The sequence below is a fragment of the Hylobates moloch genome, unplaced genomic scaffold (assembly GCF_009828535.3).
Source record: "Hylobates moloch isolate HMO894 unplaced genomic scaffold, HMol_V3 SCAFFOLD_106, whole genome shotgun sequence".
Classification (NCBI taxonomy): Eukaryota; Metazoa; Chordata; class Mammalia; order Primates; family Hylobatidae; genus Hylobates; species Hylobates moloch.
Window position 1 is genome coordinate 75,280 of NW_026652381.1, and position 24,620 is coordinate 99,899.

The 24,620-nt window shown below is 43.3% G+C and overlaps 1 protein-coding gene and 1 pseudogene across 1 annotated transcript; one reads left to right on the forward strand and one right to left on the reverse strand.

The window, feature by feature from the left end:
- Positions 1–7,714: 7,714 nt before the first annotated feature.
- LOC116463972 (uncharacterized) lies at positions 7,715–24,013 on the reverse strand (the record flags this gene model as incomplete). Its single annotated transcript, XM_032147264.1, has 3 exons — positions 7,715–9,764; positions 20,616–20,738; positions 23,896–24,013. Coding segments are annotated over 3 exons (463 nt in total), but the record flags the coding sequence as incomplete, so codon positions are not given.
- Positions 13,723–14,100, forward strand: LOC116463973 (large ribosomal subunit protein eL22-like; annotated as a pseudogene).
- Positions 24,014–24,620: the final 607 nt, after the last annotated feature.

Genomic DNA, 24,620 nt, shown 5'->3' on the forward strand with positions numbered 1-24,620 from the left:
GGGGATGACACAGTCAGAAACAGGTTTCAGAATCCAGTGTGACCTTGGGCAGATCTTTCATCTGTTCTCAATCTCATTTGTAAAACATAGGCAAAGACTGTGGCGACCTCACAAAGAATATTTGCTGAAAGGAGAAAGGAGTGGTTTCTGGGCCAATCCATTCTCACCCTGTCGAAGTGAGACCCCATGTCTCAGTTCATCCTCAAGTGTAGTTGGAGATTGTCATCAACATCATCCCCCTGGCCCGCCACCTGTTGGCATCAAGGTCACCTGCAGTGGGTCTTCCACATTGAGGGACTGTGCCCTTTGCCACTCAGCTGGGACCCAAAGCTCTGTTCCCCACAAAAGTCATAAAGGGATATTAATGGAAATACTGGCAAATCTTACAATATAGAAATATAAAAAAGTTCTGTGTTAAAACTATTGTAAGCAAACTGAGAAAACAATCATGAAACTGGGAGAAATATGTGCAAGAAGTATGTGCAATCATATCACAGGCAGAGGTGAACTTCCCTAATACATAAACAGCTTCCACTATTCAATAGGAAGAAGCCTACCAACTCAAAAAGAATAAAGAGAAGTAAAGGATATAAACATTGAGGTGACAGAAAAGGAAATACAAATAGTTCTCGACATTTTATTTTATTTTTAATTAGAAAAATTATTAGGCATGATGGCTCATGCCTGGAATCCCAGCACTTTTGGAGGCCAAGGCAGGCAGACCACGAGGTCAAGAGATCGAGACCATCCTGGCCAATATTGTGGAACCTCGTTTCTACTAAAAATACAAAAATTAGCTGGGCGTGGTGGTGGGTGCCTATAATCTCAGTTACTCAGGAGGCCGAGGCAGGACAACCACTTGAACCTGGGAGCCAGAGGTTGCAGTGAGCCGAGATCGCACCACTGCACTTCTGCCTGGCGACAGAGTGAGCCTCTGTCTAAAACAAAACAAAGCAAAGCAAAACAAAACAAAACAACAACAAACAAAAACTAATGAACAAACAAAAAACAACAACAAAAAATACTCTACTAAGAGAACAATTATCCACCTATTGTGTTGGGGAAAATATTTAAGAGTTTTATGGCCGGATGCGGTGGCTCACGCCTGTAATCCCAGCACTTTGGGAGGCCGAGGCAGGTGGATCATCTGAGTTTGGGAGTTTCAGACCAGCCTGACCAACATGGAGAAACCCCATTTCTACTAAAAATACAAAATTAGCTGGGCGTGGTGGCGCATGCCTCTAATCCCAGCTACTCGGGAGGCTGAGATGGGAGAATCGCTTGAATCTGGGAGGCGGAGGTTGTGGTGAGCCGAGATTGTGCCATTGCACTCCAGCCTGGGCAACAAGAGTGAAACTCCATCTCAAAAAAAAAAAAAAGAGTTTTATGACATGCTTGTTAGAGCTGTGTGAGGAGAAAAGCATTTCCGTACACTGAGGATGAGAGTGTATATTAAAGTCACTTCTGTAAGGCAATTGGTATTATCAATCAAAATCACAAATGCACAAACCCTTTGACTCAGGAATACAGATATATTCTGATGCATGCCAAAAATGTATGGACAGGATTTTTCATTGCAAAATTGTTTGTCATCTTCTTATACAGTGTATGAATACAAGAACTCTGGAAATGTACACCCATATTATTGTATAATGCAAGCATACATTTTTATCCTGCTTGTATGTGTTTTTCCTAAACTTATACATACTTACTGATAAAATAAGCTAGCATTGCTTTTACATAATGTTTAAATATGTAAATGTCAATCTGTGTTTAACAAAATTGATTTATTGCACTGATGAGTTTTATTTCAAAAGTTATCTTTTGGCTGGGTGAGGTCGCTCACACCTGTAACCCCAGCACTGTGGGATGGCGAGGTGGGTGGGTCACCTGAGGTCAGGAGTTTGAGACCAGCGTGACCAATATAATGAAATTCCATCTTTACTAAAAATATAAAAATTTGCCAGATGTGGTGGTGTGGGCCTGTAGTCCCAGCTACTCAGGAGGCTGAGACAGGAGAATCGCTTGAACCTGGGAGGCAGAGGTTGCAGTGAGCCAAGATTGCACCACTGCACTCCAAGCCTGGGCAACAGAGCGAAACTCCGTCTCAAAAAAAAAAGTTATCTTTCATGGTATGTCCACTTTAGAATAATTTCAAAGATCTTTAGGTAACTCAAAACCTTGTACTCATTTAATTGATGGATATTTGCTGGGTACATAAATAATTTCTAGGAAAAATGAAAGACTAAAACATGCATTATGAAGCATAATTTAAGTGTATAAACTTTTGCTTCTTTATTTTTATTTATTTATTATTTTATTTTATTTTTTATACTTTTTTTCCTTTTTGTGGAGGTCAGGGTCTTGCTCTACTGCCCAGGCAGGTCTCGAACTCCTGGGCTGAAGCTATCCTCCCACCTCTGCCTCCCTAAGAGCTGGGATTATAGGCATGAGCCACCATGCCCAGCCTTCTTCTTCTTATTATTTTTTGAGACGGAGTTTCACCCTTGGTTGGCCAGGCTGGAGTGCAACAACACGATCTCTGCTCACTGCAACCTCCACCTCCTGGGTTCAAGTGATTGTCCTGCCCCAGCCTCTGGAGTAGCTGAGATTACAGGCACCTGCCACCACACCAGGCTAATTTTGTATTTTTAGTAGAGACAGGATTTCGCCATGTTGACCAGGCTGGTCTTGAACTCCTGACCTCAGGTGATCCGCTTGCCTCGGCCTCCCAAAGTGCTGGGATTACAGGTGTGAGCCATCGTACTTGGCCTATTTTTATTTTTGGAGACAGAGTCTTGTTCTGTTGCCCAGGCTAGAGTGCAGTGGCACAATCTCAGCTCACTCCAACCTCCACCTCCTGGTTTCAAGCGATTCTCCTGCCTCAGCCTCCCGAGTAGCTGGGATTACAGGTGTATGCCACCACACCTGGCTAATTTTTGTATTTTTAGTAGAGACAGGGTTTTGCCATGTTGCCCTGGCTGGTCTCCAACTCCTGACGTCAAGTGATCCACCCGCCTCGGCCTCCCAAAGTGCCGGGATTACAGGCATGAGCCACCGGCCCGGACCTTGCTTCTTTTTTTATATGCTACGAAGAGCTTACATCTTTGGATCTGTTAATGAACGTGTTTCTTTTTGCCACTTGGAGAAGTTATACCATAAGGGATTCATATGGCTGCAGAGAGTTGTGTTACTTGCATTCATGAGCTTTGCTTGTCTGCTATATGTTAAGTGACAGTCACAGTTACAAGTGTCCAACTTCCCATGTTCTCTATGAAATAGAATTTGCTTTACTTAAAAGTTATCATTAATGTGAGTGATTGACACTATGCTTTGGAGCAATAGTTTCAGAGAAATACAACTGTGTATGTGTTTCTGTTTTTGTTTTGTTTTTTGAGACAGAGTCTCACTCTGTCTCTAAGGCTGGAATGCAGTGGCATGATCTCAGCTCACTGAAACCTCTGCCTCACGGGTTCAAGTGATTCTTCTTTCTCAGCCTTCCTAGTAGCTGAGATTACAGGTGCCCACCACCACACAGGGCTAATTTTTAGTAAAGGTGGGGTTTCACCATGTTGGCCAGGCTGGTCTAGTACTTCTGACCTCAGGTGATGCACCCACCTTGGCCTCCCAAAGTGTTGGGATTACAGGCGTGAGCCACTGCCCCTGGGTACACTTCTGTTTTTTAAGGAAAATAAAGTACTGTAGTTTTGTCTTAAAGCTGCATTACTCAGATTAGGTTTGGGGCAGGGGGTTTGGGGGTTTGTTTTCATTTGGTTTGTTTGGTGAAATCTCTTTACACGCCTCCAACATAATGACACCAAAGAGCTTTTTTTGTGTATTATAGCTATTAGTATTTACTGTTAAACATTTAAACATAACTTTCTAAAAAATATTTTTTCATTCTTCTCAGCACATACCTATAAAACATAATTTTTTTTTTTTTTTTTTTTGAGACAGCATCTCGCTCTGTCACTGAGGCTGGAGTCCAGTGGTGTGATCTCGGCTCACTGAACTAGAGATCTCCCCTGTTCAAGCTATTCTCATGCTTCAGCCTCCTGAGTAGCTGGGACTACAGGCACCTGCCACCACGCCCGCCTAATTTTTGTGTTTTTGTTAGAGACGGGGTTTCACCATATTGGCCAGGCTGATCTTGAACTCCTGACCTCAAGTGATCCATCCACGTGGGCCTCCCAAAGTGCTGGGATTACAGGCATGAGCCACCACGCCTGGACGCTATAAAACATAACTTTTAAGAAAGCTTATTTAATGATTCATTTAAAAATAGCAACAATGAGTGAAGTACAATAAATACACCTCAGCAGCATTATGAAATTAGTTCTGACCTCATGGGCCCCTTGAGATTGGTCCTAAAGTCAAGGGTGAGTTTACTGTAGAATGCAAAAGAGCATGCTGACATGAATTTTTTTTTTTTTTTGATGGAGTCTAGCTGTCTTGCCCAGGTTGGAGTGCAGTGGCACGATCTCGGCTCATTGCGACCTCCACTTCTCCTGTTCAAACAATTCTCCTGCCTCAGCCCCCTGAGTAGCTGGGATTACAGGCACGCACCACCATACCCAGCTAATTTTTGTATTTTTAATAGAGATGAGGATTCACCATGGTGGCCAGGCTGGTATTATATATATATATATAAAAAATATTTGAGTCTGAAATATGTTAAACACTATGAAATGTGTTTAAGATCTTATAAAAGTTTGCTTTTATAATAATATACACTTTATCATATAAAATATATATTATATATTTTACAATATATAATGCATGTAAAATACATCATATGCATTTTAACACTTAAATTTACTAAAATTCTTTAAAAAATTTTTTTAACATTCATGGTCTTGTTTCTCTGGTTTACTGTTTGCTGTCTTCACCTATACTATGAAGGGTTATTCTTTTTTTCTATGTAAATCTACCTAGATAGCAAAGATTCAGTGTTTTACCAGAATAATTTTTTGATTTTCATGTTGATTTTATTATGCCTTTGATTATTTAAAGAAACAACATTTGTTATTTAGAAGAGGGCTAAAGTTCTTTACAATCGTGTTATTTTCTATCTTTATTTTAATTTTAATTTAACTTATTTGGGTTTTTATTCTTTTTTTTTTTTTTGAGACAGAGTTTCACTCTTGTTGCTCAGGCTGGAGTGCAGTGACACGATCTCTGCTCACTGCTACCTCAGCCTCCTGGATTCAAGCTATTCTCCTGCCTCAGCCTCCTGAGTAGTTGGGATTATAGGTGCCCACCACCACACTCAGCTAATTTTTTCTATTTTTAGTAGAGATGGCGGGGTTTCACCATGTTGGCCAGGCTGGTCTTCAACTCCTGACCTCAGGTGATCCACCTGCCTCAGCCTCCCAAAGTGCTGGGATTACAGGAGTGAGCCATTGTGCCCTGCCTATTACATTAAATTAATTTATCTTTTCAGACGGAGTCTCCCTCTGTTGCCCAGGCTGGAGTGCAGTGGTGTGATCTCAGCTCACTGCAACCTCTGCTTCCTGGGTTCAAGCAATTCTTCTGTCTCAGCCTCCCTAGTAGCTGGGACTACAGGCATGCCATGCCTGGCTAATTTTTGTACTTTTAGTAGAGGCGGGGTTTCACCATATTGGCCAGGATGGTCTTGAACTTCTGACCTGGTGATCCACCTGCCTCAGCCCCCAAGACCGCTGGGATTACAGGCGTGAGCCACCGCACCAGGCTTCCCGGCCTATTTTTAAATGTTGTATTGACCCTTACAAATGGGTAGGCAAATATTATTTCTCAGACACCTATGATCCTACATTAAGTGTTCGAATCTCCTGACAATTTTGGATTTTGCATTCCCAAAATTCCTAAATGTGAAATAAAATAAAAGGAATGATAGCTGAGCTTTCGCAGACATACCATTGGAAATCACAAAAGATTTGTTACTTCCCCTTATGAAAAGAGAGGTGCCAGAAATAAACAGGTGTATTTGATATGTTACTATTGTTGAATTACCCCGGAATAGATGAGGTTATTTTTTATTAAAAGAGAGGGAAAGTGTAGGAAAAATTTCCTTTCAATAGAAAATTAAATATTGCCTATAGCACACCCTTTCACATTATCTGCTTTTGATTCCATGGGAGTTATTTTACAGCTTGTAAAATGTAGATAACTGATATAAATGAAAAATAATTCTTGGCTCTAGACCTGTACATTTAGTCCTACCAGTAGAGGTTCAATTGACTTCATTTTGCCACCCTGGAAGAAGCTGGCTTGAGCTCTGTTGGTGCATTTGTTTCAACATTCCTTTGCTCCATATAAATGTAGCTTTTTTGACCTCTCCTTTGAGTCAGTTATAATCTGCTGTTTGAGAGTCATGAATTTATTTTATTTATTTATTTTTTTTGAGACAGGGTCTTGCTCTATCATCCAGGCTTGAGTGCAGTGATGCAAGCTTGGCTCACTGCAGCCTTGACCTCCTGGGCTCAAGTGATTCTCTGAACTCAGCCTTCTGAGTAGCTAGAACTACACACTTGAGCCGCCATGCCTGGCTAATTTATTATTATTATTATTATTATTCTGTAGAGGGGGGTTGCACTATATTGCCCAAGCTGGTCTTGAACCCCTGGCCTTAAGTGATCTTCCCACCTCAGTCTCCCAAAATGCTGCTATTACAGTCGTGAGCCGCCACTTCAGGCTGATGATTTTTATCCTTTTTAATAAATGTATCTTTTAACAATGAGGACAATGGAAGTTAATTCATTACAAATGATGGAAGCTTGTTGCATTATAGTTTAATTCTCTTCCTTAATCCTTGTTGCGAATACCTGGAAGACAGTAACTGACAGACCATTAGCTGGTATCAAACTTCAACAACTCTGGAATATAGCCCCATCTCCTACCTAGGGTAGCCCCTGGCAAGTTACTTTCCTCCCCTACATCTATGCAGCCTCCTAGTTGGGTAGGGCTAAAATAATCTCTTCCCACTCTACACCAGCAGGTGGGACTGGATCAAGAGTCCTAGGCCTGAAAAAAAAAAAAAAAAAGAAGAAAAAGAAAGAGAGAGAGAGAGAAAGAAGGAAGGAAGGAAGGAAAGAAAGAAAAAGAAAGAAAGAAAGAAAGAAGAAAGAAAGAAAGAAAGAAAGAAAGAAAGAAAGAAAGAAAGAAAGAAGAAAAAAGAAAAGAAAAACGAAACAAAAGAACAGGAAAAAGAAAAAATCAAACTTGTGAAAAGAAGGGGGAAGCCAGGCATGGTGGCTCATGCCTTTAATCCCAGCACTTTGGGAGGCCAAGGCGGGTAGGTCATTTTAGGTCAGGGGTTCGAGACCAGCCTGGCCAACATGGTGAAATCCCCATCTCTACTAAAAATACAAAAATTAGCTGAGTGTGGTGGCACACACCTGTGGTCCCAACTACTTGGGAGGCTGAGGCAGGAGAATCACTTGAACCCAGGAGATGAAGGCTGCAGTGAGCCAAGATCACCATTACACTCCAGCCTGGGCAACAGAGTGAGACTCCGCCAAAAAAAAAAAAAAAGAAAGAAGAAAGAAAGAAAAGAAGAGGGAATAAAAGAAAATTAAACAGGAGTCTCAGTCCTGGAGGGAAAATATCAATCCTAGTCTGGAAAGGAAGAGAAGCAGAGCAGGTTTAGAGGTTGGTCCTATTCTATTCATTTTATGGGGTCCCTGCAGCAGCTGAGTTGAAATGAAGATAAAATGAAGCTTAGAGCCAGGAGATGAATATTTTAAAAAACCTTTTACTGATGAATAACGTACATACATTTTAAGAATTATACACACCCATGAAACCGGCAGCCAGACCAAATGACAGAACATTACCAGCAGCTCAGAAACTCCCTCGTTTCTCTTGCAGAAAATTGATACTGAGTTCTTGTGACATGGATTGATTTTGCCTGGTTTGTGCTTTATATAAATGGTATTATACAGCATTTTTTGAGAAAATGTCTTTCCTCAATTGCATTTTCATCCATAATGTTGCATGTAGTGGTCGGTCATTCATTCTTTAGTCTGGTGCCAATGGAAATTTGAGTAGTTTACAGCTTAGGACTATTATAATAGTGCAGCTATGATCCTATGATCATTCTTTTTTTTTCTTCCTCTTTCTCTCTCTTTCTTTCTTTCTTGCTTTCTTTTTCTTTATTTCTTTCTTCCTTCCTTTCTTCTTTCTTTCTTTTCTCTTTCTCTCTTTCTTTATTCGGGGTCTCACTCTGTTCCACAGGCTGGAGTTCAGTAGTACAATCTTGGCTCCCTTCAGTCTCTGACTCCCAGGCTCAAGCCATCCTCCTACCTCAGCCTCCCAAGTAGCTGGAACTACAGGCATGCACCACCACACTCAGCTAATTTTTGTATTTTTAGTAGAGACAGGGTTTCGCCATGTTGCCCAGGATGGTCTCAAACTCCTGGACTCAAGTAATCTACTTGCCTCAGCCTCCCAAAGTGTTGAGATTATAGGCGTGAGCCACCACGCTCAGCTTGATCATTCTTGTCCATGTTTTTTTAATGACCATGGATTTCTGCTAGGTATATGTCTAGGAATGGAATTGCTAGGTCATATTTATTTCTATATCTGTCTGTCTGTATATACATTAAAAATCAGGAGCTCATGCTGATGCCTCTGATTCTAATCTAACACAACACGTTTCACTTTGCCCTTCCCTTTTTATTTGTAGTTCTTTCTTTGACAGTGAGAGGCCTACCTCCCACTAAATACAATATATTTACTGATTTGCTCAATCTCAGAATACCCATAAAATAGTTTCAGAGTTGGTAACCCATATTCCCTAGTTCTGTCTGCTGAGAGGCCCTAGACGCAGTGACACCCCAGTAACGATGAGGACATCCAGCACCCAGATCTTAGTTTCTAAATACATTCCCTCAAAAAGGGAAGCAGAATTCTTTGGAGAAATGATTAAGTACAGGGCGGGATCAGTGAAATTATAAAATAATCCTGAAACATCTTATGTCAGAAAGGAAGTGCTCAAAATAGAATAAGGGCATTTCAAACAAACACAAGGGGTGACTTGAAGATGCTTACATTGGCCGTACCTGGGACAATTGGAACAATGATACAAATGATGTTGGTCATGGATTATCACTGGTAGAATAAACTAAATATCCATGAGTCTATACTGAAATAATTGTATAAGTAATTGGGAGAGAAGGGACAGCTCTTCCTCACCACTGAATTACAATTAATAAATGGAGAAGGAATTATGAAAGTAGAAAAATCACCTGTTGGTAAACACGGTGGTAATTAATATTGCAGCCAAGAATCACCAATGAACGCCAAAATTGGTGGGTGAAAGTATGATGATAAACAAGATATTTACACAGACTCCAAGATAGCTCCTCAGAAGATACTCGTTAAGTTCAAAAGGAAAAATAGGATTTTACAATGGAGAAATCTTCGCTACATCATCTCTCAAAGTTAACATCTCTAGTAATGGGATGCAGCAATATCACATGTGCCTCCTGATGTGATGCATGGGGAAGGATATAACCTCACTTCCGCGGTGTTCTCACCAAAAACACAAAACCTCATTCTCATTGTGAGAAAGCACTAGACAAACTCGAGTTGCAGGACATTCTACAAAATAATTGGCCAGTACTCTTTAAGAGTGTCAAAGTTACGAAAGACAAAAATAGCCTGGATGCTTCAAAATTGTCAAAATTATGAGAGGAGGAGAAAGACGGAGGAGCTATTCTGGATGGAAGGATCCTACTGAGAGTGGCAGCGGAATGCCACAGGCAGTCCTGGATTGCATTCTGGAGCAGAAAAAGGACGTTAGTGGGGCTACTGGCAACACTGAATAAAGTCTGTAGATTCACAGACAGTATTGCATTAATGTTCATTTCCTGGCTTTGATAATTCTGTAGCTATGTGAGATGTTAATATTTGGGGAGGCTGGTGAAGGTTGTACAAGAATTTGCTGTACTCTTTCTGTACACTCAAAAGTATTTCCAAGGAAAAATACTTAAAAAGAAAAAGAAAGAGGGAATTGGATGGGTTTGTGTAATTCTTCAGCCAAAAACCCTGCTGGCACCTCTGCCTATAGCATGAAGCGTTACTCTTTTGGGAGTGGCATTCAAGGCCTTCCATAATCTGACCAAAATTTCCTCCAGATTTACTGCCCATTCTCCTGCCACCCACCCACCTCCATCAATCTCCGTGGCATGAAGGATGCACTGCTTAGAAAACTCCTACTCATGTTCAAAGACCCTGTCGGGCCTCTACTTTACACCTTCAGGAAGCAGAGTTAGCTGTCAGTTCTTCCTTGGTCACCAGTCATCTCTCCTGGAAACCTTGATCCTCCACCAGGGCCTCTGCAGGCCTAGCTGGCATTACTCACAACCCTCTCTGCCCTCAGGAGACTTATAACCTGCAAGTACTTACAGCAAAGGAAACATAGTGACAGGCCCAGGAAAGCAGGTTAGAGGCAGGGAGCAAGAGAATTCACATTCCTCTGTGACCATAAATGTTATTATTACTCCCTCTTTGTTGGTGAGGCTCAGGGAGTGGAGGTGAACTGCCTGAAGCTACACTACTAGTAAGGACAGAGTCATGATTTGAACTCAATTCCTCTGCCTCCCTTACTAAGAGATACTAACTCAGAAATGCTCTGAACAGTCAGCCAAGCAATGTCTTCAGACAGTTTATATTTTACTCCAACTCTTACCTCAAGGAGCCAAAATAAGATCATCTCCCTAGAGAGCACTGCAGAGAAAATTTTCAAAGAGCTTGAGGGAAATGCCAACCCACTTCTACCTATCGAACCCATAGGGAATTCATAGCTTGACGCATTTTCAGGAAATAGCCATGGATTTCACAGTGAACTGAATTGACACTTAGCAATGTGAATCTGCTGCTAAAACATCTCAAAACGGACTACGTGGATACCAGGCACTATAGGTGGCTGAGTTCTTTTGCTGGGCCCTCAATTTAGGCCAGTTTCCTCCCCTTCTAAATGTGGATTTATCAATTCAAAAGACACTGGTTGGAAAACTGCTATTGCTAAGCTCTGGGATAATCACAGAACCCATTGCACAGGGTAGCAGCCAAGATTAACTGAAAAATAGACTATGTAGCCATTGAATACTACTCGGCCATAAAAAGGAATAAAATAATGGCATTAGCAGCAGCCCGGATGGAGGTGGAGACCATTATTCTAAGTGAAGTAACCAGGAATGAAAAACCGAAGATCGTATGTTCTCACTTATAAGTAGGGGCTAAGCTATGAGGATGTAATTCATAGGAATGATATAATGGACTTGGGGACTGGGGAAAGGGAGTGTGGGAGGGGGTGAGGGATAGAATACAACACATTGAATACAGTGTACACTGCTCAGGTGACGGGTGCACCAAAATCTCAGAAATTGCCACTAAATAGCTCATGCATGTTGGCCGGGTGCGGTGGCTCACACCTGTAATCCCAGCAGTTTGGGAGGCCAAGGTGGGTGGATCATTCAAGATCAGGAGTTCGAGAACAGCCTGGTCAACATGGTGAAACTCTATCTCTACAAAAAATACAAAAGTTAGCTGGGTGGTTGTAGCGCATGCCTGTAATCTCAGCTAGTCAGAAGGCTGAAGCAGGAGAATCAGTTGAGCCTGGGAGTTGGAGGTTGTGGTGAGCCGAGATCATGCCACTGCACTCCAGTCTGGGTGACAGAGTGAGACCCTGTCTCAAAAAAAAAAAAAAAAAAAAAAAGAAAGAAAAGAAAAGAACTTCATATCCTTTGCAGGGACATGGATGAAGCTTGAAACCATAATTCTCAGCAAACTAACACAAGAACAGAAAACCAAACACTGCATATTCTCACTCATAAATGGGAGTTGAACAATGAGAACACAGGGACACAGGGAAGGGAACATCACACACTGGGACCTGTCAGGGGGCAGGGGGCTAGGGGAGGGATTGCATTAGGAGAAATATGTAATGTACATGACAGGTTGATGGGTGCAGCAAACCACCATGGCATGTGTATACCTATATAACAAACCTGCACATTGTGCACATGTGTCTCAGAACTTAAAGTACAATTACAAAAAAAGAACTATGTGACCAAAAAACCACCTGTTCCAAAACTAATGAAATATATATATAAAAGAACTTTTCTATGTAACCAAAAACCACCTGTTCCATGAAAGTATTGAAATACATATAGTTAAAATGAATAAGATCTATTATTTGATGGCAAAACAGGGTGATTATAGTCAACAATAATTTATTGCACATTTTATGTTTTTTTCTTTTTCTTTTTACTGTACCTTTTCTATGTACATTTAAAAGTAGCTAGAAGAGTACAATTGGAATGTTTGTAGCACAAAGAAATGATAAATGCTTGAGGTGACAGACACCCCATTTACCCTGATGTAATTATTACACATTGTATGCCCGCATCAAAACATCTCTTGTGCCCCATAAATAGATATATTTACTATATACCCATAAAAAATAAAAATTAAACATATTTTAATCAGAAAAAATAAATCTATAATAAAATTTTTACAAATTAAAAAAAAACAGACTGTGTAGTACTTCACACCAGGTTGGACATGAAGTCAAAATCATTGTTGGCTGTTAGAACTGTAACTATTGGTATTATAACTGTTAACGTTATTATTATTATTATTATTTTTGAAATGGAGTCTGGCTCTGTCACCCAGACTGGAGTTCAGTGGCACGATCTCGGCTCACTGCGATCTCTGCCTCCTGGGTTCAAGCGATTCTCCTGACTCAGCCTTCTGTGTAGCTGGGATTACAGGTGCACGCTACCACATCCAGCTAACTTTAAAAAATATTTTTGGTAAAGACGGGATTTCACCATTCCTAACCTGAAGTGATCCACCCGCCTCGGCCTTCCAAAGTGCTGGTATTACAAGATGAGCCACCGTGCCCGGCCGATATTATTATTATATTTATTATTATTATTTTTTTTGAGACAGTCTTGCTCTGTCACCCAGGCTGGAGCGCAGTGGTGCAATCTGAGCTCACTGCAACCTTTGTGTCCTCGGTTTAAGCAATTCTCTTGCTTCAGCCTCCAGAGTAGCTGGGATTACAGGTGTGAGCCACCACGCCCAGTCATAACTGTTAATATTAAACTCTCTCACTCTATACTTGGCTTCTCCCTGTACCAAGCAGACCTCCCCATCTTCCTACATCTTCTCCTACCTGGGAGGATTCAGGGCCACATGTAAGAAAGGGGGCAGATTAAAGGGGTATGCTTATTGCAGCACAGTTCATAATTCCCGAGGTACCACCACCTTAAGTGCCCATTGACCAATGAATGGATAAAATGTGGTATATATACAGCATGGACTAACACTCAGCCATAAAAAGGAATGAAATAATGTCTTTTGAAGCAACTTGGATGGAGTTGGAGACCATTATTCTAAGTGAAGTAACTCAGGAATGGAAAACCAAATATCATATGTTCTTACTTATAAGTGAGAGCTGAGCTATGAGGACACAGAGACATACAGAGTGATATAGTGGACTCTGGAAACTCAGAAGGGGGAGGATGGGTGGGGATTGTGGGATAAAAAGTTACATATTGGGTATGTTGAATACTACTTGGGTGGTGCGTGCACTAAAATCTCAAAATTCACCATTATACAATTCATTCATGTAACCAAATATAACTTGTACCCCCAAAGCTACTGAAACTTTATAAAATTAATAACAATTTAAAAAGAAACAGCTCTCTTTCTGCCTCCACTGCTACCATGGTGCCCGGGAAAAAGCCTGTGGTGAATGGGGGCAAAAAAAAAAGGCAGGTTCTGAAGTTCACTCTTGATTGCACCCACCCCGTGGAAGATGGAATCATGGACGCAGCCAATTTTGAGCAGCTTTTCCAAGAGAGGATCAAAGTGAACTGAAAAGCTGGGAAACTTGGTGGAGGAGTGGTGACCATCGAAAGGAGCAAGAGCAGGATCACCATGACATCTGAGGTGCCTTTTTCCAAAAGATTTTTGAAATATCACACCAAAAATTTTTGAAGAAGAATAATCTACGTGATTGGTTGGCGTAGCTGCTAACAGCAAACAGAGTTATGTTACTTCCAAATTAACCAGGATGAGGAAGAGGAGGAAGAAGAGGATTAAATTTCATTTATCTGGAATATTTTGTATGAGTTCTTGAATAAAACTTGCGAACCAAAAAAAAAAAACCCCAAAAAACAAAAAACAAACAAACAAACAAATCTTCTTTTTCTTTTTTTGAGATGAGTCTCACTCTGTCACCTAGGCTGGCATGCAGTGGTGTAATCATAGTTTGCTGCAGCCTTGACTGCCCGAGCTTGTCATCCTTCCACCTCTGCCTCTTGAGTAACTGGGACTACAGGTGTGTGCCACTACACCCGGCTAATTTTTAAATTTTTTTTGTAGAGACAGGGTATTGCTATGTTGTCCAGGCTGGTCTTGAACTCCTGAACTCAAGCCACCTTTCCACCTCAGCTTCCCAAAGTGCTAGGATCACAGGAGTGAGCCACTGCATCCAACCTCAAAAAAACTTAAATCTCAACCCATCGAGTCGCCCCCTGCTTTTCCTTCCCTCAACAGAGACATCCACATTCACACTTCACTGGCTCATTTTCTCCAGCTATAACTTCTGTGCCTTGGGTTAGTAGCCCCTGTCCATCTGTGCAGAGAGTGGGCTAGCCTTGCCCAGTGCTCACTGAGAACTCTCCCGGTGCGGGTCTTCCTGGTATCTCTGGAAATCCTCTCTCGTGCCAAAGGGAGAAGACAAGGAGGCTTTGTACAGCTCAGGCCCTCCCAACCACTGAGGCTCTTTCAGTTGGGCTGTCCTCTCACCCCACTTCTCTCCCCAGAGAGATGACCAGCCCCTATTTCCTGTTTCCTTTGCCCTTTGCCTTTGAGTATGAGTTGGGAGAGCAAGCCCCTGCCAGATTCCCCACCACTTGTGCCCCGGCCCAGCCAGGCTGGGAGGACCTGTGCACATCCTGTAGCATTGCCTGTGGAGGCAACACAGGTGCCTGGGAGGCAAATCCCCAAATTCCTAAATAGTATCTGTGTGCCCTGGGCCACCTCCTAACTTCCCCAAGCCTCACATTCTACATGCTCCCATGACCGTGGCAGGTACTGTCACAATCTGCGTGGATTATGAGGCTACCTGCGAGGGTCATGGGAGCATTAAGTGAAAGAGAAACGTCTGCACATTAGGGCACTGCATTCATGCAGGTGGTTATGAGCATTCTCCCCTAACTGCACAGGGCTTGCCCCTCTGTGCCCACTATATCCCATTTGTCCCTTTCTCACCTCCACTCTTCTCCAGATTCTCTATTTAGTGCCCTTCCTGGGGCTTGAGAGTCAAGGGGCCTGATCATGTTGAGGACCATGAATTTTGGAACCAGATCTACCTAGCTTCCAAACTGGGATCTGCCACCCTCCACCCTTGAATCAAATATATTTAATAGATCTTTTTTTTAAAATGGGGATAAGGATATCTACTTGATAGGTTTACTGATGCAAGGATTAAATAGGATACTGCATATACAGCCTTAGCACAATACCAGGTTCAGAGAAGTTTAGCAAATAATAGAATACATAATAAGAGGTATTATTAGATCCAGCTGGCTACCCCCTTGCTTTGAGGCTTCGCATATGGTTGGCATATTTCTCTAGCTCCTGCCACTGATGCCAGTCTCCCCTATCTTTAATTTCACTGGTCACTTTAGATAATATTGGAAGGAGGAGGTTTGTTAACTGGGTCCACCGGCTCCATACCATCATTTTGCCCAGGAGTTTCCCTTTACATGTTTGGGTTGGTTTCTGTTGGTATAAGGAAATAAATTGATTTCCAAACACTTAATTTTTTTTTTTTTTGAGAAAAAGTCTCTCTCAGTTGCCCAGGCTGGAGTGCAGTGGCATGATCTCGGCTCACTGAAACCTCCGCCCTCTGGGTTCAAGCGATTCTCCTGCCTCAGCCTCCCTAGTAGCTGGGATTACAGGCGTGTGCTACCACCCCCATCTAATTTGTATATTTTTAGTGGAGACAGGGTTTCCCCATGTTGGCCAGGCTGGTCTTGAACTCCTGACCTCAAGTGATCCACCCGCCTCTGCCTCCCAAAGTGTTGGGATTACAGGTGTGAGCCACCACTCTCAGCCAAACACTTGTTGATAGTGGCATCTTTTTAAATTTTTTAAAATTTTTAATTTTTTAATTACTTATTCATTTTTTAGAACAGTGTCTCACTCTGTCACCCAGGCTGGGGTGCAGTGGTGTGATCATAGCTCACTGCAGCCTCAAACTCCTAGGCTTAAGCGATCTTCCTGCTTCAGACTCCCCAGTAATAGGCGCATGCCACAATGCCCAGCTAATGTTTATTATTATTTTTTTAATTTTTAGTAGAGATGGGGTCATGCTGTTTTGCCAAGGCTGGTTTCGAACTCCTGGGCTCAAGTGATCCTCCCATCTTGGCCTCCCAAAGTGCTGGGATTACAGGCATGAGACACCATGCCTGGCCATTATGGAATCTTTACCTCATTCCTGATTTAATAAAGAATACATTTCTCCTTTTTCTTGTATGTACATATGAACTATTTAACATAAAAGTAGTTGGCCGGGCATGGTGGCTCATTCCTGTAATCCTAGCACTTTGGGAAGCTGAGGCAGGAGGATCACTTGAGCCCAGGTGCTCGAAACCAGCCTGGGCAACACAGCAAGACCCCTCATCTCTATTTTTTTTATCTGAAAAATTATAAATGTAAAAATTAAGAAGTAGTTATCTTGTTAAGGAAATGTCCCATTATTTCTTTTATTTTTATCCTAAGTTTGTTGCTATTACTGTTTTTAAGTTAGGGAGGGTTGTTTAATTTCATCAAATATGGTTTCAGTATTTATTGAAATTATGTCTATTTTGCATTTTTGTTTCCTTCACCTTGTGACAGATGTGATGTACAGAGATTTTCCCAGAACTCCCCTTGGAAATGAGTACCTAGCAAACTACTTTATGTTCAAAGTAGTGGCAAAAGTTTGGACCACGCAATACAGAGAATTAGGACATTTAGATATCCATTTAGGGAGAATTTTAAGTTTGATTCCTTCCTTGCAACCACATAAAAATTCTAGATGGATTAGACATTAGACCTTGAGAAAACCTTAAAATTATTTGAAGAAAACATAGAAAAATATCTTTACAGCCTTGATTCAAGGAATCATAAGCAAGTTGTAAGCACTATAAGCCATAAAAGAAAATATTAGATTTGTCTACCTAATATCTAAAACTTCTGAATGATGAAAGACACCACCAAGAAACGTAAAGATAATGGAAGGCTGGAAGAAGACATTGCCAACATACATAACAGGCATTGCATTAATAGTCAGAGTATATAAAGGAAAAGGGGGAAAATAGAAAAAAGTAATCGAAGAGGCAAATAAAGCTTAACCTCACTCATAATAAATAGCACGTAAATAAAAATAACAACAAGGTAACATTTTCCATCATCGAGCTGTCTTGTCAAAATTTTAAATGATAAATATCCAGTGCTGGAGAATGTAGGTGACCGCTAACTTCAGTTAGCTCCAATCCAGAAGTATTTTATGTAAATGGCGCCCCCTGCAGCCCAATTCTTACGTAGACCAAACATGTACTCTAGTGCACCTTGGAACCGCGCTGGAAGACCCCTGTCCCTCCTGTCCCTCCTGTCCCTCCTGTGGGTTTAGTGACAATTTGGAGAACAGTTTTTGGCCTATCTGACAAAATGTAAAAGTCCCTTTGACCCAATAATTCCTCTTCCAGCCTTTCAGAAATACATGAATGTGTACTATGTACATAAAAATATATGCAAAGTTGTGTTTATTAAAGTTTATTTTATATTGGAGGGAAAAAGGAAGCAATCTAGATGTCCGTCAATAGGGGACTGTTTGGATAAATAATGCCACTTGCACCCATTCATGAGATATTTTGTAACTCTTAAAAGGAATGAAGTAGATTTATCTGTACTCCCATAGATTGATCTCCAAGATTTTTTTTTTTTTAGACGAAGTCTTGCTCTGTTGCCCAGTCTGGAGTGCAATGGTGCAATCTTGGCTCACTGCAACCTTAGCCTCCCGGTTTCGAGCTATTCTCCTGCCTCAGCCTCCCAAGAACCTGGGACTACAGGCACCCAGAACCACACCCGGTTAATTTTTGTATTTTTAGTAGAGACAGGGTTTCACCATGTTGGCCAGGCTGGTCTCAAACTCCTGACCTCAGGTGATCCATCCACCTTGGCCTACCAAAGTGCTGGGATTACAGGCGTGAGCCACTGCCCCCAGCCAAGATTTAATGTTATGACTGAGGTAAACATGAATGAAAGCAAATCTTCAAAATATCTATGATTTGATCTCATGTATATACATTTGTGTCTGAATATACATTAGATATTTGGGGAATGCATGGATGTGGAACAGGCAGAGCCTACCAAGCTGAGGGAACTGGACCTGAATCATTGGACAGAGGGAATTCGTAACAGAAAAGACTTTCATGTTTTACTCTGTATACTTAATTAGTTTATGCTCTCCCACAACAAGAATGTATTGTATATTTTTTTGTTTTTTTTTTCTTAATCTTATATTCAAAATATAAGGTAGCCCCTGGCTGTGAGCTGCAAGGATCCTTATGGGTTTGGCAGTTCTTTGACAACTTCCCACCTGGCTAAATTATCAAGGAATGTCCTACCACCAAGCATAAGAACTTCTTGGCATTCCTGAACTAAATTCTTCTTCTGGGCCAGCTCACGTGGGCATCTCCTTGAAGGCTTTAAAAAGATTTAGATCTGAGTCTGTCTCAGATTCTCCGGCTCAGAACCACAATTTCTTCATCTAAGGCTATTATCTTGCTCTGGAGGAGGGAGTGAGAACTGGATCACTGGTTAGGGTGGTGACTGTTTTGGACAACTGCACAGCCACAGCCAGGAACACAGAAGGCAGAGAGGCAGCCTTGATCTGCAAGGGCTCCAGTTAACCCCAGTGGAGACCCTTGATCGACAAAGGCATTCTCCTAGGCTTGGTGATGAAAGTATTCCTCTTACAGCCAGGCAAGGCACTCAGGGCTCTGCAGCAGAGAAGTTAGAGCTGTAGCTTTTTTGCTTGGTGTTTTCACTAAAACTTAATTTCTTGTTGCACTTGTTGGATGGGCATGTCCCATAGGGGAAGTTTCCACTACTGTGTTCTAAACTTTGGACTGCTTGCACCATCTTACTTGTCCCCTCATTAATAATGAATTAAATAAAACCTTTAGTATATGCTAATTTCATATCTTTACGAGAGTCATGATTTTACCTTTTTTTTTTTTTTTTGAAAAGTACCTTTTCACATTGCTATCACTCCCTTACCAGAGCAGTGAGTGTCTGGGTCTCCCTGTTAGGGGCAGACACTGTTCCATGTAATTAGAATTAATTTCTTGTTCTTGGTAGACAGAGAAAACCTTCCACACTCCCAGGAGACAAGGGTTCAGATCTTGTGCCATGGATGAGAGTGATGCTGGGAAGACACTTCTCTCTAGTCTCAGTCTGCCGGCCTGTGAAATGGGCTCATAACAGCTCCTGATCCCAGGCTCAGTCGCCTTGAGCCCATGACCTCACCCAATCCCTCTCCTTCCTTCCGTGCCCCCCAGGAGGCGCGGGGACTCGGGGGTCGGCCCCCTTTCCTCCGGAGGCGCCCAGGTGGCACGTCGGTGCCTCAGCTCCTGGGGGTTTCTGGGTTCTGTGCTGCCCACGGGGTTCCCAGAGGCCTCTGGAGGAGGCGGGTTCTGTCCAGCCAGAAAGCCCGGAGCCGCCCAGGAATTTTGGCCCGGACTGAGAGCATTTCCTCCCGGGCCTGCCGAGGGCGATCCGGGAAGGACGGCTGCGGGCACATGCCACGCTGCTTTCAGCCAGGCTGGCACCATGCGGCCCCTGCTCTGCGCGCTGGCCGGGCTGGCCCGGCTCTGCGCCGCAGGCGCTTTGGCCCGTGAGTGGGGCGCGGGACACGGCAGGGGACACGCAGCCGGGGAGATCCGCAGATGTCGAGGAAAGAATGAGCTAGAGAGAGAGCTGGACACAGCAGCGAGATGGAGAGGGAGGCAGATGCAGGGAGTGAGGGATGGAGAGAAAGATGGTGAGAGAAAACAGACTCAGAAAAAGGCAGAGAAGTAGAGCAACGGAGAGATAAAGGAGAGAGGGAAGAATAAACAGTGAAAAGGAAAAAAGGAGAAGCCGAGACAGAAAGAGGCTTTCCCTGAACAGATATGAACCAAGATAGAAAGAAAAAAGAGTTTGAGAGACAAAAGAGAAGAAGGAAAGAGAAAGACTGACTAAAATGGCAAGGGGTGGAGGGAGAGAGGATAAGAAAAGAGAAAGATTTGAGAGAGACCAAAAAGGAGAGAGAGAGGGAAGCTCGATGCCCGGAGTAGAGCTGGCAAGAGAGAAGGAGCCAGGATCTGGGGTGGGAGGTCACAGCTGCTGGGTGGGGCAGCCCCGGAGGCCAGCTCCATCTCAGAGGGCCTTCGGAGGCTCAGGCCTGGCTTTATAGGACATTGCTTAAGCAGCCAGATACCAAAGGGTGAGTGACCCAAGCCAGCCCAGCACAGCCTTAAGGAGCCAGGCAGGCGAGCCCAGGAGAAAGGCCACCGACTCACCTGCCAGGTGGCCTCAGGTGGTTCTGCAGTTGGTGAAGAAGTCAGCCTCCTGGTTTCCAGGGAGCTTCTCTGGGGAACTGAGCTGTTCTGGGTGGAGATGGGGGACTGGATGGAGATGGAGAGCTGTGCAGGAGGGAGAGGCTGTCTGGGGTTCCTTCCATTAGCTGGGTTCCTTGCCTTTCGCTGTCCCCTTTCTTCCCCCCACCTCCCCCCTCAGCTTAATGTTGCCCCTTCACAGGTGAGGCTCAGACAGGGTGATTCATGTCAGGTGACTTACTAGACTGCAGTCTGGGGTGGTACACAGATGCTCATTCCACCACCCTGCACATTGCACAGGACTTTACAGTTTACAAGCCACAACCCCACTTAGCCAGGGATGCCTATTGCTCATTCCAGTTGCCCAGGTGAGGGGAAAGCTCAGATCTCACGGTGGTGCCAAGGCAGAGCCCTCACAAAACATCCAGGCCTCCTGCCCCTCAGTCGTTGCCCCGACCTCGGCAGAAGTGCCCTGTGCTAAGATAGCTCCTGGTGCCTTTCAGGGCCTGGTGAACTGTGGGATTAAGCACTTGGGGAAAGGATCCAGACCAGCCCTCGGGATCCCCTGCCTTGGGTGATCCCTTCCCGTCTCTGGTGCTGTTTCTTCCTCTATAAATTGGGGAGAATGATACCCACCCCACAGGGCTGGCCTCCGGGATTAGATGAGAGAGGAAGTGCCCAGCAGGGAACATGCATCAACACATATTCTCTCAGATGACTCCACTGATCGCTCCGAGCCTCAGTTTACCCACCTGTTAAAGATGACCACCAATGGCTTCCTCACAAGCTGCGTGAGTTGTGGCTGGGACTCTGCTCAGCATAGAATACAGGCCCCAGTACACACCCTCCCATCCCCCTCTCCTTTACTCCCTCCCAGCTCAGCCCCAGGCTCTCCAGGAGCTAAAGGCACAAAGCAGCACCTGTGCTTCTCCCAGAGGGAGGAGGGAGCAGCCTGCCCACAAGTGGCTAATTTGGTGCCCCTTTTAGCCACAACTTGTACAGAGGCTTTAATTTAAAACCACTTTTAAACGTAATTTTTCTTTCTGATTACGTATGCTCATTGCTACAGATAAAGAAGAAAAGGAGTTTGGGAGGCTGAGGCGGGCAGATCACGAGGTCAGGAGATCGAGACCAGCCTGGCTAACATGGTGAAACCCTGTCTCTACTGAAAATACAAAAAAATTAGCCAGGTCTGGTGGCACAAGCCTGTAGTCCCAGCTACTCGGGAGGCTGAGGCAGGAGAATCACTTGAACTTGGGAGGTGGAGCTTGCAGTGAGCCAAGATCAAGCCACCATACTCCAGCCTGGGTGACAAAGCAAGACTCCATCAAAGAAAGAAAAAAAAAAAAGAAGAAAAGGAGGAAAATATTCATGTGTTAGTGTAATTTTGCATTGACTTCCTGCATTTTTGTGCATATTCTTTCAGATTTTAGATGATATATCTTAACTTTTGATTATGAAAACTTTTGGATACAAAAAATACAAAATAATAGTATATGAAAGTGATATAATGTACTTATCAACCCTGCTTCAACAAGTATCAGTTCATGGGCAGTTTTATCTCATCTATAGTCTCCACCCTTTCTCCTCTCCCTGGATTATTTTAAAGGAAATCCAGGCATTGTATATTTTCTTCTTTTTTTTTTTTTTTTTTGAGACAGGGTCTTATTCTGTCACCCATGCTAGAATGCAGTGGCGCAATCTCAGCTCACTGCAACCTCCACCTCCCAGGTTCAAGTGATTCTCCTGCCTCAGCCTCCCAAGTAGCTGGGACTACAGGCACTAATTTTGGTAGTTTTAGTAGAGACAGGGTTTCACCATGTTGGCCAGGCTGGTCTCGAACTCCTGGGCTCAAGTGATCCACCTGCCTCTGCCTCCCAAAGTGCTGGGATTACAGGTGTGAGCCACAACACCTGGCCTGGCATCATGTATTTTTATCTATAAATATTTCCTTGTGTACCTCTAAGAGATAAGCACTCTTTCAATAAACATAACTACAATGTCACGATCAGACTCCAAAAACAGTGTGTGATTAAATATCATTAAATATTCAATCACTGTTCAAATGTCCTTGATTGTGTCATATCTTTTTACAATTCATTTGTTTGATCCAAATAAGGTTACATACACTGCATTTGGTCAATATGTCTGTTAGGTCTCTTTAAATATGTAAATCTTCTTTTCCCTTTTTTAACTTAATTTTTTGTTGTTGTTGAAGAAACCAAGTTTGTCCTGCAAAGTTTTCCGCATTTAGATTTTGCTAATTGCATCCCTTTGACGTCATTTAAATATCTCCACCCCTTATAGTTTCTATAAATTGAGAGCTATCTCTAACATGTCCGACTTCCAACCTTGGTTTCTTTCTTTTTTCTTTTTCTTTTTTCATTTTTTTTTGAGACAGAATCTCATTCTGTCATCCAGGCTGGACTGCAGTGGTGCGATCTCGGCTCACCACAACTTCTGCCTCCGGGGTTCAAGCAATTCTCATGCCTCAGCCTCCCGAGTAGCTGGGATTATAGGTGCGCACCACCACGCCTGGCTAACTTTTGCATTTTTTAGTAGACACTGGGGAAGGGGGGGTTTCGCCATGTTGGCCAGGCTGGTCTTGAACTCCTGACATCAAGTGATCAGCCTTCCTTGGCCTCCCAAAGTGCTGGGATTACAGGCATGAACCACCACACTGGGCCCCAGTCTTGGTTTCTTTTAGCAGCACTCAGAGGAACCTTTATCCCTGATGGCTTTTTAGACCATGAGCCACCATGTCTGGCCCACGTTTTGGAGTTTTTTATAGAAACACTTGAAGAATAGTGTTCTGCTGCTTTCAAAAATAAAACCCATGGATGGTTTTGAATGAATCATACATTTTAGTATAAATATTGGATGTGGTAAATTTATTATTCTATTATATTGAATGTGGTGAAATATAATTAACCCCCAGGTGGCCAGGGTTGTTTTTCAAAGCAGAGTGTGACTTTGACAATTCAGAAGATACAGCAGCATCTTTCAGAGATGCCACTGAGAAAACATTTCTCATCACCGAGCATGCAGAAATCATCTACACTGTGGCACTTTCTTACTGTTTGGGTAAAGATACAAAAGGTCTCCCCATAAGGCCTGGAAGTAGAGGGAGCCATACTTCCACCTCAGAGGATGGGACCCAGGGGCCACATCTCTTTAACTGGGGCAGCCAGCCCAGCCCAGCCCTCCCCTGGGGCCTCTGGGCTCCACAGCAGCCTGTACTTACCAGCACAGGATGCCCTGCCCATGGCCACCATCTAGGGTGCACATCAGGCCCCGAGCAGGAGCCGGGCCAGAGAAAACAATGCAGCGTCCAAGGAGGTCCATTTCCCAACTGGCGGGGCCTGGGAGAGGAGGAGGAAAGGAAGGAAGGGAGCCCTGCGGAGCCACAGCCTTGGCTGCTCAGGGTTAATCATCGTAATCCTTCAGCCTTTTCCACTCCCCTTGTCTGAGCCTCTGACAGCCCCATGGGTGCATGTGCGTGTCTACTAATTTTATTTTATTTTTGCAAGACAGGGTCTTTCTCTGTCACCAAGGCTGGAGTGCAGTGGTGCAATCGTAGCCGACTGTACTGTCAAACTCCTGGGCTCAAGCAATTCTCCCACCTCAGCTTTCCAAATACCTGAGACTACAAGCATATGCCAACAATCCTGGCTAATTTTTTATTTTTTATTTTTTTAGTAGAGACAGAGTCTCATTATGTTGCCCAGGGTGGCCTCAAACTTCTGGCTTCAAGTGATCCTCCTGCCTCAGCCTCCTAAAGCTCTGGGATTACAGGTGTGAACCACTGAGCCCAGCTCCTGTAGCTAATTTTTGAGGCCTCTCTGCAGCCTCCGAAAGACAGAGAAGAATGAAGGATGAGCTACATGGGGGAGTCAGGGCCTCAAGCCTACCCTAACCCATTTTATGGAGGAGGCAGCAGAGGCTCAGGGAGGAGAAGAAACTTTCTCA